General features: G+C 38.3%; 1 protein-coding gene across 11 annotated transcripts in view; it reads right to left on the bottom strand.

Annotated features, from left to right (window-relative positions):
• Window positions 1-17828, bottom strand: part of GDPD4 (glycerophosphodiester phosphodiesterase domain containing 4) — a 176421-nt gene that overhangs the window by 49525 nt on the left and 109068 nt on the right. For 9 of the 11 annotated variants that reach the window (XM_082749541.1, XM_082749538.1, XM_082749539.1 and 6 more), the window contains 3 exons: window positions 9461-9608; window positions 5034-5116; window positions 4234-4283 (listed from right to left, as the gene is read on the bottom strand). In XM_082749541.1, coding sequence (XP_082605667.1) covers window positions 4234-4283; window positions 5034-5116; window positions 9461-9608 — 281 coding nt within the window. The remainder of the gene's footprint in view (window positions 1-4233; window positions 4284-5033; window positions 5117-9460; window positions 9609-17828) is intronic. The other 2 variants (XM_082749535.1, XM_082749534.1) reach the window with 1 other exon arrangement.

Below are 17828 nucleotides of genomic sequence, written 5' to 3'. Positions count from 1 at the left end.
CCAAAAAACTAGTCTCAAATTAAATAGAAATGAACATTAGTAAAATATTTATATGTCTCTAAATGCTGAAATTAATTTATTTCTAAACATCCCATCCCATCCCATATCCTGATCAAGGGATAAGTGACAAGAAAAATAAGAAAATATTTTACCCTAAAGGATAATGCATCTACAACAATGAAATTTGTGGGATAAAGCTAAAGCAGGACATGGGAATTTATAACTTTAAATTTAGAAGGAAGAAAGGTTTAATACTGATGAAGTTTCTATCTCCAGAATCTAGTAAAAGACTAAATTTCCCCCCCAAGTAAATGGAAGGAAATAATAAAGATAGCAGGAATTAATAAAATAAGGACACTCAAAAAATAGAGAAAATGAGGGTCTAAATCTGGGTTCTCTATTTTTTGAGTGTCCTTATTTTATTAATTCCTGCTATCTTTATTATTTCCTTCCATTTACTTGGGGGGGAAATTTAGTCTTTTACTAGATTCTGGAGATAGAAACTTCATCAGTATTAAACCTTTCTTCCTTCTAAATTTAAAGTTATAAATTCCCATGTCCTGCTTTAGCTTTATCCCACAAATTTCATTGTTGTAGATGCATTATCCTTTAGGGTAAAATATTTTCTTATTTTTCTTGTCACTTATCCCTTGATCAGGATATGGGATGGGATGGGATGTTTAGAAATAAATTAATTTCAGCATTTAGAGACATATAAATATTTTACTAATGTTCATTTCTATTTAATTTGAGACTAGTTTTTTGGTTTGTCCGGTAGTCTATTTTGGCAAATATGCATGTACATTTGAAAATATTATATATTCTGCAGTTGTTGTATGTAATGTTTTATGTCAATTAGGTCAAAGTGGCGTCAGGTGTTGTTCAGATTTCTATATCCTTTCTGATTTTATTTTTTGTGCTTTGTTGTTCTTGCAGGTACTGAGAGAGGAATGTTAACATGCCTAAGTTTGACCTCCCTCAGTTTTTGTTTCACCCTTGTGTTAAGTTTCAAGAGTTCTAACTATAATATATTCTTGATATACTGACCTTTTCATCATCATGAAATCTTTGTTTCCAGTAATGCTCCATGTTTTGAAGTCTATTTGCTGAAATATTATTTCTTATGCTTATTGTTTGCATAGCATATCATTTTTCCATCCTTTCACTTTTAACCTTTTGTTGTCTTTAAGTATTTCTTTTGTAGACAATGTATGTTTGGGTCCAGCTTTTTTCTATCCAGTCCAACAACCTCTACTTTTGAGCATTTGGTCCATTTATATTTGATTAACAAAATGGCTGGATTTATGACTATCATGCTTCAACTTGTTTTCTGTTTGTTTTGCCTGTTATTTAGCTTCTTTTCATCTTTTCTTCTTGAATCTATCTGCTATAAGATATCCTGCTGGTTTTGAAGAAGTAGACTGTCTTCTTGTAACATATGGCTGGTACCTGAAGGTAGACTCTAGGAGCTCAGAGAAAAACCCCACCAATAGTGATCAAGAAAACAGAAAAAAACTTCAGCCCTACAATTGTAAGGAACTAAATTCTTCTAACACCTAGTGATCTTAGAGGAAGACAAAGTCTCAGATGAGATCGGTGAAACTCCTTTTTTTTTTTTTTTTAAGATTTTATTTATTTGGGAGAATATGTTTAAGAGAGAGAGAGTGTTACAAGGGAGGGCAAGTGAGAGAATCCCAACGTGGGGTTTGATCCCACAATTCCGAGATCACAACCCAAGCTGAAACCGAGGGTCTGACACTCCACAGACTGAGCTACCCAGGCACCCCACCCTGGTGAGACTCTTAAGTAGAGGACCTGGCTAATCCGTACCTGAAATCATGGCCCAAAGAAACTGTGAGATGATAAATCTGTATTATTTTAAGCTGTGAGGTTTACAATAATTTGTTACACAGCAGTAAGAAAGTAATACCTACAGAAATAGAATCTACTCAAGATAAAGCATAGAAATTAAATAGGTTAAAAACAACAATGAACAGAGCCTCAGCAACCTATGGGATAATATCAAACTTTCTAGCGTCTATGTAATTGGAATCCCAGAAGAAGATAGGAGCATGAAAAAATAAAGACTGAAAATTGATCCAGTCTGATGAAAATTATACTAAGAGTTCAGCAAACCCCAAGCAGGATAGATACACACACACACACACACACACACACACACACACACACCAAGGTAAACCATAATCAAACTATTGAAAATCAGTAATAACAGGCGCAATCTTAAAAGCAGATAGAGAAAAATGACATATTACAAGCAGAAGAACAAAGATAAAATGGGAGACTTTTGTTGCTCAAGACGTCCTAAGAAACTATATAAGGCAGAAGTCAAAGGACTGACTTCATTAGTGTGCTGAGAAATACACCCTACAGCTAGAAAGCCGACAAATGCCTCATGGTGGCAGCAGCTGCAGCAGTACGTGTCCATCCTAGAGGCTGTCATGGTGCAAGATGGAACACTGTGTTTTCTTAGTGACTGAGGCTCTATTCTCTTCAGCCTCAAGGGACATGGGATGTGGTTTTAGCTTCAGTCTTCCTTGTTCCTCCAGAACTTTCTTCTCCCACCTATACTTTCGTCACCATTTCTATGTTTTGTTTATTTGTTTGTTTCTATTTCTTGGCTCTATTACTGTTACAGTCTGAATTTTGGGCCCCACACAAGTTCACATGTTGAAGCCTCAGTCCCCAATACTTTAAAATCTGACTATGGTTGGAAATAAGGCCTTTGAAGAAGTGCTTGAAATGAAGCCTAAAACAATCTGACTGGAGAAAAGAAAATCTGAACACAGTGAGAGGCACTTGGTGTGTGAGTGCACGGAGGAAAAGCTATATGAGGAAACATCAAGAAGATGGCCACGTGCAAGCCAAGAGAGGCCTCAGAAAAACCAAACATGCTGACACACTGATCTTGGACATCTAGCCTAGAGAAATAAGAATATAAATTTCTGTTGTTTAAGCCATACAATTTCTTATACTCAGAGAAGCCCTGCTTTACTAAAACAACTACTGAAAATCATAAGATAGCTAGGCTAAAGCCTTCAGACTTCTTAACAGTCAGTAGAGTGATCTTAAAAATCCATATAACTCAGAGTTACTTGAGATCTTTTGGCTCCTAAGAGATTTGGATGACCTTAATCTGAAACTTCAGCTTCACAATATGCAAGACTATTGCTCTCCATTTAATTTATTCACATTTCTGAACTTATTTTTTCACGGTCCCTATGGATCCATTCCTGCAACTATAAGTATTTCATCAGTTCAATCCTCTGCCAGCTGGTGTATGGCATTTCAGGATCTTTACTACTACTCACAAGAAATTAAATTAATTCATGATTCTGTGACTGTACCAACTTTACCTAAGCCTCCAGGAGCTGTGGAAGAAATCTATCATATATAGCCCAGTCCTTTCTCTCCTAATTCATTTTCCTCTGACAAAGCACTAACTTCCCAACCACTCACTGACTGTGTGATTATCCCTGCAACCTCCTGAAAAACAAAATCTAGCTTTCCTTCCCCTTGCTGGGCCTATCTTACTTCCTTAGCTCCTGAGTTACTCTGCTAAATAATAGGTATTCTGTTATTCCATCCCTTCACACAAAAATCTAAGCATATTGCTCTCTTGTTTGAAGCTCATTTGCTATCCCTTGATTGCTTCTGTGCAGAGCATAGACTCTAGTCTAGCATTTTAGGATCTCTGCAGTTTTCTCCCTCCACTCTCCAACATACATCACCTACAGGTGAAGCCCATAAAGCTCTAATGGGCATGACAGTTACTTTGGTAGCTAGACCTTGGTGCCTGCCCCAATGGTGTCAGCTATCTACTTTTGCCTGCTTCCTCATTGCTCGTTGGGGGCCAGCCCCACTCTCTTTGGGCCACCCTCCATGACAGCTTTTGTGTAATCTTTAGCCCTTCTTAGAGTGCCTAGCACAAAGCAGGTACTCCAAAACCAACTGTGTGATGAATTAAGATATTTACAAGTGGACAAATACCTATGCTCAAAAATCTTCCAAGGGATCTTACTGCCAAAGGATAAAGTCCAAAGTGAAGCCTGATGTCAAGTCCTCCAACCTATAATTCCCAGCTTCCCACTGGTCCCCACCTCCCACTTTCCCCAGACTCTCTCAGCTCTTCTCAGAGAAATCAAAAGCAGGCTCCATATCCTGGAAGCCGTGGGTAGGGATGAAGAGACAGGAGTAGGGCAGACCTGACTTTACCTGTGTGAATGCTGGCATTATCGGCCATTTCTTTTTTGTGCTCTCTCCACCTGGAAGGAAAGAGACTATTCATGAGTCTCAGAGACCTCTTCCAAAAAAGATAATAATCCAAGGCAGTGGTCAGAAAAGAAACATAATCTGGTCAAATTCTCATCCAAGTACAGGGTTTATACTTTCCTCTTTAAAGGATAACCCACGAATGATGAAATGATGCATGTGAGGAGGTCTGAAAAACAATCGTCTCCTCTAGCTAAAATTCTTCTCCCTGGATGTTCCCTTTCCCACCCTGAATCTTGCAATCCTGTAACATTTGCCTTGCAGGATTCTCAAATGTCATCTTCTTGGACAGATAATAAGACTATAGCCCAGAAAGAGACAGTGATTTTCCAGGGCCACCCAGCAACTAAGGGACAAAGCCAGGACTAAAACCCAGGCTTCCCAGTTTGTGAACTTGTTTTGTTTCACAAAAGGTGAGAAGATAAGGCACTTGTTCTGCACAACCTCTAACCTTTGGCCTTTTCCAACTGGTCTACAATGAATCTGTAGTAATAGCATTTGACCAGGCCTTACGGAGAGTCCTTATCCTTAGAATATTGTCCTGTGTTGAGGTACGAAGGTTGTGAGGGGGTACAGACAGCACAAGAAGTTATGAGAGATTCAAATTATAAACTCTGTCTTCCTGAGAGCTTGCCCCGTGGGATTACAGGAAGAATCTAAGTGTTTTTTCTGAACTTTCCATAAGAACCAATTACACTTTTATCTTGGGAAAATTTCATTTAAAATTGCAAATATAGGCTTACCAATGAAAATAAAATACGGTAACAATGAGAACCGCAGAAACACTATCCAAGAGAAGCCACATAAACATATAGTAACCTGGTGTCTGCAAAATAGAAAACAAAACAGTTTTAAAAAAACAACAATTGGAAGGGATTTTAGATCAAAAAGGTCAAGTCCCTTGATCTGCTGCCAGGGCTGGGGGGAGGGCAGAGCAGGTGGAAGAATTCTGATGTGCTGGTCTCGAACAGAGAGTACCTACTCATAACCTAACAATCACCCTTTATAAGTGCAGGGAACTCTAGAAGGGACAAACAATTCATATCCTTCATCTCCCTTAACACTCAAATACAGAGGAGTCCCAGAGCCACATAGCAAGTCTATTCTGGACCCAGGACTACAGCCCAAGTTTCTTGAGTTCCACTACTCTATGCTTTCATAGTACGGCTTCCCCAACCTGTCTGCACATCCATATCTACCTGGGCAGCTTTTAGTAATACAGGGTCACAGGTCCACTACATATGTTATGAATTAGAATTTCTGCATTTTGAACACGCTTCCCAGGTGATGCTGAAGCAACTAGTCTGTGAACCAGCATCTAGAATTTTTGTTCTAAAACATCATGCTTCAAATAAGTATGCTGAAATTATAACTCCCCCTTAGCTAACATGGCCCTTCTCCATGTTCCTTTGCCTGAATCTCCCAGAACTTCATCTCCTGGGTCCTCTTGTATGAGTTTTATAATTAACTGATTTGATCCTCCCTTTCCCCTCCACTGTTATCTGATGCCCCTGGGCCTGGCACTTTTTGCTTTTTCTTGAGCCTTTCCTCAGCTTATCCCAAGGTCTTTCCATGAGCTGAATAATAACATTAATAGTAATAATAACACTAATGGGTCAATTAACAATTAACAACAACGACAACAATTAATGAGCATCCACAAGAGCTAGGAAGCATTCTAAGCCTTAAAGAGTGTTTTTACATCCCATCCTCACAACAGCCCCACTAAGCAGGTACAGTAGAAGTTCTTAGCCAACATCCATTAAACTCAGGCTCTTTTTAAAAATTAATTCATTTACTTGAAGAGAGAGAGTGAAGAGGCTGAGAGAAGCAGACTCCCCACTGGGCAGGGAGCCCAATGTGGGACTCAATCCCAGGACCCTGAGATCATGACCTGAGTAAAAGGCAGATTCTTAACTGAGTGAGCCACCCAGGTGCCCCTAAACCCAGGCTCTTAATCCCTTCCCTCTGGGAAAGAGTGACTGATAGCCCGAGCTGCTCCAGGATTCCCAGCAGGTGAGCTGTCCATTTACTAAGAATCAATCGTTCTTGCTCCCTGAAATGGCTTAGAACAGTCTACTTGTTACAACTGTACAGTGTAATTAAATGTTACTCAAATCTGTAAATCTAAGTGAAAAAAGAGGTACATCATTTTCCAGAAAACTAAGCCAATGCTTTGGAAAACCCAGCAAAGATAAGAGATTTAAAAATAAACTACAACTGAATGAACTGTGAGTGAGACACGTAAGAGACTGGGGATAAGAGGATTATGAAAATCTCAGTGAATCCCTCATTCAGATTGTTTCTTTCAATGACTTTATGTTCTTGTTCTGCTTGAAAGAAATAAAACTTAGAAATCATAGCTGGTTCATTTGGGTGTTGAAATAAACAAATGACTATAGAATTCCACCAGCTTAAGTACCCTCAAAGACCCTGACTTTATGTTATAAGGTAAATGAATATTTTAAAATAAAATGTGTGAGGTATTTATGTGATAGATTATTTATAAAAATGACAGTATGCCTCCCAAAATGCAGGCCTGTATACAGGTGTGACTTTGCTATTCCTCCCCATCAATGCATGAAGTCTTTTTCTCTCCTACCCTACCTTGAATCCGGACTTGGCCTTGTAATTTTCTTTGACCAATGGAACATTACAAAAACCACACCTGGGAAACCTTGAAAACTATACTGCATTGGGGCTTTACCTCTCTTCCTCGCTGGGAACCCATTGCCACCAAGTGAACGTGCTCAAGCCAGCCTCCTTGACGGTGAGTGATCACATAGACCCCACGCAATCCAGGTAAGAACCTAGACATACGGTTGTACCCACCCTACACTAAGCTGGCTCTGACCACAGGACCATGTAGCCATCACAAAGAATATGACAAAGAAATATTTGTTATTTTAAGGCTCTACATTTCAGATGGGTTAAGTACTAAAAACCGACAGATTGTAAACACACACACACACATATCTATCTATGATTCCCCACTTTAACTTTTTCAATTAACAGACCAATGATCAGATTAAACTGTGAGAGATACAAGTACTTCTGTTGTACTATCATTATGCATAATTTAATAATAAACAGAGGCATGGACAAGCTAACTAACATTTCCAAGTTCACACAGTAAGGGGTAGAGCCAAGATTTAAATCTGCATATTCAAACTCCAAAAAGTGAGCTGCATGAGAAAGCCGTGAGGATATTTACTGGTCTCACCTTCCTGAACAAGGTGACCCTAGGTCCTATAGAAAAGCCACAGCCAGGTATAGAAGAAAATATTTAACTTTATATCCTTCTACACTTTTAAAATTTTGAATCACATGAATTATTTCAAACAGTATTAATTCAAGTATTAAAATAAAAAGCTTTATTTAATAAAGCTTCATTTAATATATCCACAGGCACAACTGTGAGACATTACTGACTTAGGGGGATAGGATTATGGAGGGGTGTGTTGTTTTCCGGTTTATGTATTTTTATAATGACTGAATTTCATATAATGAACAGGCTTACTTTGTAATCAATTTTTAAAAACAAAATCTTAGAAAAATATATAGTACACATAGGAAGGAAAATTGTATGAACACAGACAAGTAGAAAGGCTTCACTTAGCCAAGGGACCTGCCGTTGAAGGTTTTCTTCAGGGTCGTCTCCACAAAGTTGCCCAAGCCAGAGAGAAAAAAGGTGTCAGTAATTTTATTACACTGCCACCACAGGGCTTGGCTCTATGAGATTGTGCCCTGACCCTGATTCCCTTTCTCCTGGTCCTGACCCGAAACAAGGGCTAGTGAGGCCAGAGGTATGGAGAAGATAGCCTGAAATATTTATGCTTCTCATTTGGGCTTCTTTGCCTAAAGATTTACCTTTTAAAACAGCTTGGAGTTTGGGTGTATTTTCAACTAGACACATCCACTCTGAAGTGAGACTTTTTGGTGACTGGAAGTGAAATCTTGAAGTTATCTAAAAATGACTAGAAAACTTACGGGACCTGAGTTAAGATTTCATTCAGGAGCAGGGAAAGTCTAGCTCAGAGAGAAGTTTAAACAGTCAATGAAAAAAAGTTTTCTGTTGTATACTGTTGTGTCTGGCCCAGTCAAGATACTCTACACAGATAAGAGCTCTGTAGTAGGGGCGCCTGGGTGGCTACGTTGGTTAAGCATTTACCTTTGGCTCTGGATTCCTGGGATGGAGCCCTGTGTTGGGTTCCCTGCTCATCAGGGAGTCTGCTTCTCCCTATCCCATTTCCCCTGCTTGTGTTCTCTCTCTCTCTCTCTTTTTCTGTGTCAAATAAGTAAATAAACATCTTGAAAAACAAACATACAAAATAAAATAAAAACAAAAAAAGAACTCTGTAGCAGTTAACTGGTTATCCAGGGGGTGATTCCACAGATAGTAAATAATAAGATTTTAGCTGTGATTATGACCCACGTCCTTACATTTCTGGCAATAAGCATCAGGGCTAGGAGGAGCACTCAAGGAAGGTAGGCTGGATACTAGCTTTTTTCTTTTCATTTTTTTTTTTTTAATTTTATTTACTTATTTTGAGAGAAAGGATGCAAGCAGAGGGAGGGGCAGAGGGACAGAGAGAATCTCACCCAGACTCCATGCTGAGCTGGGAGCCTGACATGGGGCTCCAATCTCATGACCCTGAGACTGGCTTTCCTTTTCAAAAGCATTTTGTTCAGGACACAAAGTTTTCACTTTGGAGTCAGATATACTTGGTTTTCTCCCCATAGTCCATTCCACTGTCATTGTTGTCATGCCTCTAGAAAGGCAGGACTTCTGTAACAAAACTCTGGAATCAAATCTCATTCTGAACCTTGCATCATGTGACTATGTCCAGAATGTTAACGTCATCAAAATTCAGTTTCTTCATAGGAATAATAAAAATGAGTAATTCAGAGGGTCCAATTACATAATGCATGAAAAACACATTGTGAAGATTCAATAAACGACAATATTATAACAATACTAATTTCTTTCTGCAAACCACAGAAGGATGTGGGTGAGAGAAGGGAGAGTGTCTCATCTCCACCATCATAGAGGTCTCTGCTATTAAGTGGCTCCCAAGAGGCCTGCACAGTGGACAATATAGGGGTAGGATAAGGGACTTAGACTCCTACTGTACAAGGCTTGAAAGAACAACCTGGATAGCCAGCTCACCATGAGGAAGTAAGGCTGATCTAGCTGACTCAGGATGTGAATGTTGTCTGTGGTCACTGAGTGAATCTTGGAGCACCAGGCCAGTGAGTAGAGCCAAGGTTCATTGACAAGGTACAAGTTGATTTTGATGTTAGCTGCTTTATAATCTCTGGAATAAAAACAGAACCCACAGAGAATTTAGACTTAATCTCGCTTTCCTCATCTAAAAAGGTAACAGCCACCATGTTTGTGGGAGGCTGCTGCTTAAATCACTAGAAGCAGCTGGTCCTGTGACAACTTATGATAATGCAGAATGGGTTTGTGTTGCAATGAGGTAAAGGACTGGACTTAATACCTCTGCTCCTGTACCAAAATGGTATGTCAGTAAACTGGATATCCTGATGGGAGAGAAGAAAGAAAGGAGGAAAAAAAAGAGAAAGCGCTATTTGTAGCATTTGCCGATTTCCATGGTGTAAATACTCCTACCATAGCCAATTTTAAGCTACCACTAGTAAAATGGATTTGCAAAGTTTCTATTTAATAACTGACTTCTGTGTGCAGTCATAAGCCAACTCCAGCACACTACTGTGTAGCAGCTATACCTTCATCAGAGCACTTACCATCCTCTACTGTATTTATCTACTTTCCTGATAGTCTTCTTTACTTGGCTAGAGTCAAATTAAAAGTAGAGAGTAATGTATAACTCATCTCTGTATATCTAGTACGTAGCATAATATCTACCTTCATAAATGATAAATGAAAGAATGAATAAATGGATACCAATCTGGTGAAAACTTAAATTTCACATACAAAAAAATATTTATAAGCACTGAGTAAAGGCAATGAAATCAAACATTTCCCAATGCACAAAATGTTAGCAGATACTTGTACATTCTTTACAGAGAAAAGAAAAATAAGTATTGAGATACCTAGCAAGTCTAGTCTAAATATCACTTTTAGCGGGGCGCCTGGGTGGCTCAGCGGTTTAAGCCTCTGCCTTCAACTCAGGTCATGATCTCAGGGTCCTGGGATCGAGCCCCGCATCGGGCTCTCTGCTCAGTGGGGGGCCTGCTTCCCCCTCTCTCTCTGCCTGCCTCTCTGCCTACCTGTGCTCTCTGTCTCCCAAATAAATAAATAAATAAATCTTCTTTAAAAATAAATAAATAAATAAATGAATAAATATCACTTTTAGGAATCAAATTTCTTACAAAATATATCATGTAAATGCTTTAAACATTTTTTATAAAGATTTATTTATTTGACAGAGAGAGAGAGATCACAAGTAGGCAGAGAGGCAGGCAGAGCAGCGTGGGAAGCAGGATCCCTGCTGAGCAAGAAGCAAAAAAAAAATTTTTTTTAACCTGAGATAGTAAATAGCTCTGTATAAGCTTGGGTTTGAATCTCACCTTTGCCATATACTAACCTGGTAAATTTTTAGGCTCAATGTATAAACTATAAATAACAATACTGCCTTTGCATGAGTGTGCACAATTAGTTATCCAGTATGTTAGAATGGTCTCTAAGACAATTCTACAAATCACCTACAGATAAATAAAAAAAAACAGAAGAAGGAAATAGTAATAAAACGCTACTTTTTAAACTTTTAAAACCAATACATAAAAATCAATCACATTTACATATATTAATAATGAATACATGCAAACTAAAATGTCGAAAACACAATATCATTAACAATTCACAAAGAAATAAAATACTGTGGTATAAACTCAACAAGAGAAGTATAGGATCCATATGCTGAAAACGACAAAGTGCTGATGAAAGTAATGAAAGAATATTTAAAAAAACAGACATGTGTTCATAGACTAGAAGACTCAATGCTGTAAAGATGTTATTTCTCAAATTGATCTGCAGGCTTAATGCAATTCCTATCACAATCCCAAGCTGTTTTGTATAACTAGGTCAACTGATCCTAAAATTATACGGAGGGGCACCTGGGTGGCTCAGTTAAGTGCCTGCCTTTGGCTCAGGTCATGACCCCAGGGTCCTGGGAATCAAGTTCCGTATCTGGCTCTCTTTCACTCGCTCTGTCTCTCTCTCTCTCTCTCTCAAATAAACAAATGAAATCTTTAAAAATAAAATAAAATAAAATTATATGGAAAGACAGAACCCCAAAATAAAACAAAGAATAATGAAATGAGATGGAGTGTACCCAATTTTAAGGCTTATATATAGCTACAGTAATCAAGACAGTGTAGTTTTAGAGAAGGGATAAGCACACAGACCAATAGAACATAATTTGAAACCCAGAAACAAACCCACACAAATACGCCCAAATGATTTTTTTTACAAAGGTGAAGAAGAAGGAATTCAATGGAATAAGGACAGTTTCTCCAACAAATGGTAGAAGAGAAACTGGACAGGCATAGGCAAAAAAAAAAACAAAAACCCCAAAACAAAAAACCTTGATATATACCATATACTTTATATAAAAATTAATTCAAGAGAGATTACAAGCTTAAATGTATAAAACTATATAAAATATATAAAACTCACTTTCAATGAAAAAAAAACTATAAAAGAAAATCTTTGAGCTCTGAGGGTTAGACAAAGAGCTCTTAGACTGGAACTAAAAACATGACCCATAAAAGGGAAAACTGATATGCTAGGCCTCATCAAAATTAAAAAACTTTTGCTCTCTGGAAGACACTGTTAAGAGGATCCTATAGATCCTACACACTAGCCATACACTGGGACAAAATATTTACAAACCACAGTTCCAACAAAGGACTAGTTTTTATAATATTTAAAGAACTCCAAGAAAGACAAACTCAAAGAGACTCATTTCAAAAGACACTCATCAGGGCGCCTGGGTGGCTCAGTGGGTTAAGCTGCTGCCTTCGGCTCAGGTCATGATCTCAGGGTCCTGGGATCAAGTCCCGCATCGGGCTCTCTGCTCAGCAGGGAGCCTGCTTCCCTCTCTCTCTCTCTGCCTGCCTCTTCATCTACTTGTGATTTCTCTCTGTCAAATAAATAAATAAAATCTTAAAAAAAAAAAAAAGACACTCATCAAACTTTCAAAAGACAAAGAATCTTGAAAGCACCAAGGAAAAAGCACCTTGTCACAGACAAGGAATCCTCAATGAAGTTATCCCCAGATTTCTCATCAGGAACTCTGGAGGTCAGAAAGCAACAGGTCTACATATTCCAAGTGTTAAAAGAAAACAAACAAACAAACAATAAACCAGACTCTTATTGCACAAAACAAAACAAAACTGTCCTTGAAAAATGAAGGGGTAAATTAAGGCATTCCCAGATAATCTGAGGGAGTTTGTGGCCACTAGACCTACCTTGCAAGAAAAGCTCAAAGGAGTCCTGCAAGGTGAAAGGATGGGGTACTAAACAGTAATTCAAAGCTGTACGGAGAAAGATCTCAATAAAAGTAAATATATGGGCAAATGTAAAACCTAGTATTATTAAAACAATGCATCTAAAGACAAAACAATTAGTCTAACACATAGTATCCCTGCCATTTTGGTTTGTAACTCCTCACATAGTTTTCTATGTAATTTAAGAGATTAATCCATTTAAAAGAATTACTAACTTATGTTCTGGAGAACACCATATATAAAGATGTAATTTTCTGCTATCAACAAGCAGAAGAGGTAAGAATGAAGCTGTAAAGGAGCAGAGTTTTGGTATGTTATTGAAATTGAGTTGGTATAAATTCAAATCAGAATGTTATAATTTTAGGATGTTAAATGTAATTCCCATGGTAACCACAAAGAAAAGAGGTATAGAACACCCTGGGGATAAAAATATATGTTTATAAAAAATAAAAAATTAAGAAAAAAAAAACACATACAAAAAGAAATAAGAAAAAAATTTAAACATTTCACTACCAAAAAAATCAACTAAACACACATACATAAAATAGTATTACAGGAAATAAGGGACACAAAAGTTAAAAAGGCACATAGAAATAACAGAGATGACAGGAACAAAATAATAAATATTTACAGAAATGACAAAAGTAACAAAATGATCTAAGTTCCTCCTTCTCAGTAGTTATTTTAAATGTAAATGGATTAATCTCTACAACAAACACATATGAACCAACTATATGCTTTCTTCAAGAAATTCATTTTAAGTCCAAAGATATAGACAGATTACAAACGAAGAAAGGAAAAAAGATATTCTGTGTAAATAGTAACCCAAAGCAGCAGAGAGGGCTACACTGATATCAGAAAAAATAGGCTTTATATCGAAAAAGGTAACAAGAGGCAAAGAAAGACACTATATATTAATAAAAGGTTCAATATGGCAAGAAAATATAACAATTATAAACATTTATGCACCTAATGACAGACCGGAAAAATGTGTACAGCAAAACCTGAAGGAATTGAAGGGAGAAACAGACAGATGTATAATAATAATTAGACACTTTAATACCCACTATCAATAATGGATAGAACAAGCAGATTAAAGAAAAATAAGGAAACAGATGATTTAACAGAAGGAACTAACTATATCTAACAGACATATACAGAATACTTAACAATAACAACATACACATTATTCTCAAGTGCATTTTATATTTTACAGGCTAGACCATATATTAGGTCACAGATTAAGTCTCAATACACTTTAAAAACTTTAAAAGACAGCTATCAGGGTGTCTGGATGGCTCAGCTGGTTAAGCGTCTGCTTTCCGCTCAGGCCATGATTCCAGGGTCCTGTGATCAAGCCCCACATAGGGGCTCCCTGCTTAGCGAGGAATCTGCTTCTCCCTCTCCTCCTCACTTGTGCTCTCTCTCTTTCTCCTTCTCTCTCTCAAATAAATAAATAAAATCTTTAAAAAGAAAGTCAGTTCTCATACAAAGTATCTTCCCATCACATGAGCATGAAGCTAGAAGTCAATAACATAAATCTGGAAAATACACATATTTGTGAAAAATAAAACCACACACTTTAAAACAATCAATGGATAAAAAAAATCACAAGGGAAATTAGAAAATACTTAGAGATTAATGGAAATGAAAATACAAAATACCAAAACTCAGGGATGCAGCAAAAGTGGTGCTGAGGGGGAAATTTACACATATAAATGCTTGTATTTAAAAAACAAGAAAAATCTCAGGGTGCCTAGATGGCTCAGTTGGTTAAGCATCTGCCTTTGGCTCAGTTCATGTTCTCGGGGTCCTGGGCTTGAGCCCAGCATCAGGCTCTCTGCTCAGTGGGGGGTCTGCTTCTCCTTCTCCTACCTTTCCCCCCACTCATGCCCACTCTCTCTCTCTCTAAAATAAATAAAATCTTTTAAAAAAATAAGAAAAATATCAGATCAACAACCTATCTTTATATCTCAAGAATCTAGAAAAAGAACAAATTGACCCAACACAACAAAAGGAAGAAAATAAAAAAGATTATAGCATTAATTAGAGAAAAGAAAACCTATAGGGAAATATCAATGAAACCAAAAGTTAGTTCCTTACCCTCCTACACTGTTGGTGGGAATGCAGGCTGGTGCAGCCACTCTGGAAAACAGCTTGGAGTTTCCTCAAAATGTTGAAAATAGAACTACACTACGACCCAGCAACTGTACTACTGGGTATTTACCCTAAAGATACAAACGTAGTGATCCGAAGGGGCACGTGCACCCGAATGTTTATAGCAGCAACGTCTACAATAGCCAAACTATGGAAAGAACCTAGATGTCCATCAACAGATGAATGGATAAAGAAGATGTGGTATATATACACAGTGGAATACTATGCAGCTATAAAAAGAAATGAAATCTTGCCATTTGCGACGATGTGGATGGAACTAGAGGGTATCATGCTTAGCAAAATAAGTCAATTGGAGAAAGACAACTATCATATGATCTCCCTGATCATATGGAAGTGGAGATGCAACATGGGGGGTTAAGGGGTAGGAGAAGAATGAATGAAACAAGATGGGATTGGGAGGTAGACAAACCATAAGTGACTCTTAATCTCATATAACAAACTGAGGGTTGCTGGGGGGAAGGAGTTTGGGAGAGGGGTGGGGTAATGGACTTTGGGGAGGGTATGCACTATGGTGAGTGCTGTGAAGTGTGTAAACCTGGCGATTCACAGTCCTGTACCCCTGGGGATAAATATACATTATATATCTATAAAAAAAAAGTTAGTTCCTTGAATAAAATCAACAAAATTAATAAACCTTTAGCTAGATGGACTAATAAGAAAAAAAGAGACTCAAGTACTGAAATAAAAAATGAAAGGACATTATCACAAATTTTACAGAAATAAAAAGAATTACAAAAGAATACTATGAACAGCTGTACCCTGACAAATTTGATAACCTAATGAAATGGACAAATCCCTAAAAACACAGAACCTACCAAAACTGAATCATCAAGAATTAGAAGACATGAATAGATTTATAATGAGTAAGGAGACTGAATCCTTAACCAAAAATATCCCAACAAAGAGAGCCTGAGACCCAATGATTTCACTGGTGAATTCCACCAAACATTTAAAGAAGAACTAATACCAACCCATTAGGATGGCTACATCAAAAAATCAGAAAACAATGACATGGAGGATATGGAAAAATTGGAACCTCTGTGTCATGCTGGTATAGCTGCTCTGGAAAACAGTATAACAATTCTTCCAAAAAATTAAAAATTACTACTTGTTTTAGAAAGATGGCAGAGTAGGAAGATCTCAAACTCACCTTGTCCCAGGGACATACAGAGATAATAGCAACATCTATGTGACTAACTTTGAAAACTATCTGAAGACTGGTAGAACAGATCCTCCATAGGTAATCATAGAGAGAAGACCACACTGATAGTGGGTCAGGGACTTTGCTCAGAACAAATTCTCAGTGGGACTAAACACAAACAGGAGTACATCACATCACAGAGAGGCAAGAGGATCAGACCTCAAACCAGGTACCTCTGGCAGGACCTACACTGCAAAGGGCCCACTTTGAAAATGGGCTGAGCTTAACTCTAAGAGCTTTAATTTTTAGCAGGGCTTAACTCTATGAGCTTTAAAAATTCAGGAAACTTAATTCTGGGAGAGCTGCAGGTGAGAGGAAACTGAGTCTCTGAACATAAAGAACCAGCGTACTAAATAACTAGGCTGAGAAATAGAACAAAAGCAGCAGTTTGAAAAGTGCCTAGGGTAGAAGTAAAGAAGATTTATTGACCAATCTCAGAACATGTATGGTAGGGAGGGCAAGAAACTACAGGAAATTTCTCAGAGAACAAAAGTGCTAGCAGGCAGCATTTGTCTTCCACTCTCCCAAACCAGATGGCCAGATGCTTGCAGAAGCTAGTGCTAACACTCTCCATCTACCTTGCTAGCACTACATGTCCTGTCCCGGTGTTACCCTGCAGACCCACCCCATCCAACCCAGAGAAAGGGTCCCTCCAAAGTGGCTCCTGCCCCATCACACCCTGAAGTCTGCCTCAGCTGGACCAGCGCCATTCCAAAGTGACTCCTGCCCTGGAGAAGTGGAAAAATAACCCACACACCAGCGTGCTCACAGTTCTTGCGGCCTGGCCTCTTAGCTGGCTTCACAGGGAACAAGCACTGCCCTTTGGTGTGCCTACAGCTATGGCAGGAGAGGCTAACTGCAGACAGCTAGACTGACAGCTGGGCCCATCCACCAATAAGACAGTGTTTGCTGCAGGCAGGCCTTTCAGCAACATGGGGGCCAAATCCTGCCCAGCTCATCCACAGCAGGCAAAGGAGGTCACTGCAGTCAGCTGGGCTGAAGGCAATCACAGCTCAACTACAACAGGAGGGTGCAGGCAGCCCACACAGGGGACACTCCTAGAGGACCTGGTTCTAGTAACCTGAGGGAATTGTGCCATAAGGCAGCACAGGACCTCTTCTACAAAAGACCACTACTTTCAAAACCAGTAGACATAAGTGCTCAAGCTAATACACAGAAACAAACACAGAGAGTTAGACAAAATGAAAGACAGAGGAATGAGTCCCATATAAAATCACAAGTCAAAATTGCAGTAAAAGAACTAAATGAAATGGAGATAAGCAATGTATATAATAAGGAAGTCCAAATAATATTCAGAAAGATATTCAGTAAACTTGAGAGAAGAGTGGAGGAACTCAGTGAGCACTTCAACAAAAAGACAGAAAATATAGAAAATAACCAGTCAGAGCCTTAGAATCCAATAACCAAAATAAAAAATATACTAGAGGAACTCAAGAGCAGATCAAAGGAAGCCAAAGAATGGATCAGCAATCTGGAAGACAAGGTAATGGAAAGCAACCAAGCTGGACAGCAAAAAGAAAAAAGAACAAAGTAAGTGAGTAAGTAAGTAAGTAAAAGGAACTCAGTGACATCAAGTGTAATAACATTCACGTTATAGGGATCCCAGAAGGAAAAGAAAAAGAGAAAGGAGAGGAAAAATTCT

Source organism: Mustela nivalis (assembly GCF_964662115.1).
Source record: "Mustela nivalis genome assembly, chromosome: 9".
Taxonomy (NCBI): Eukaryota; Metazoa; Chordata; class Mammalia; order Carnivora; family Mustelidae; genus Mustela; species Mustela nivalis.
This window is presented reverse-complemented; position numbering and strand designations above follow the sequence as displayed.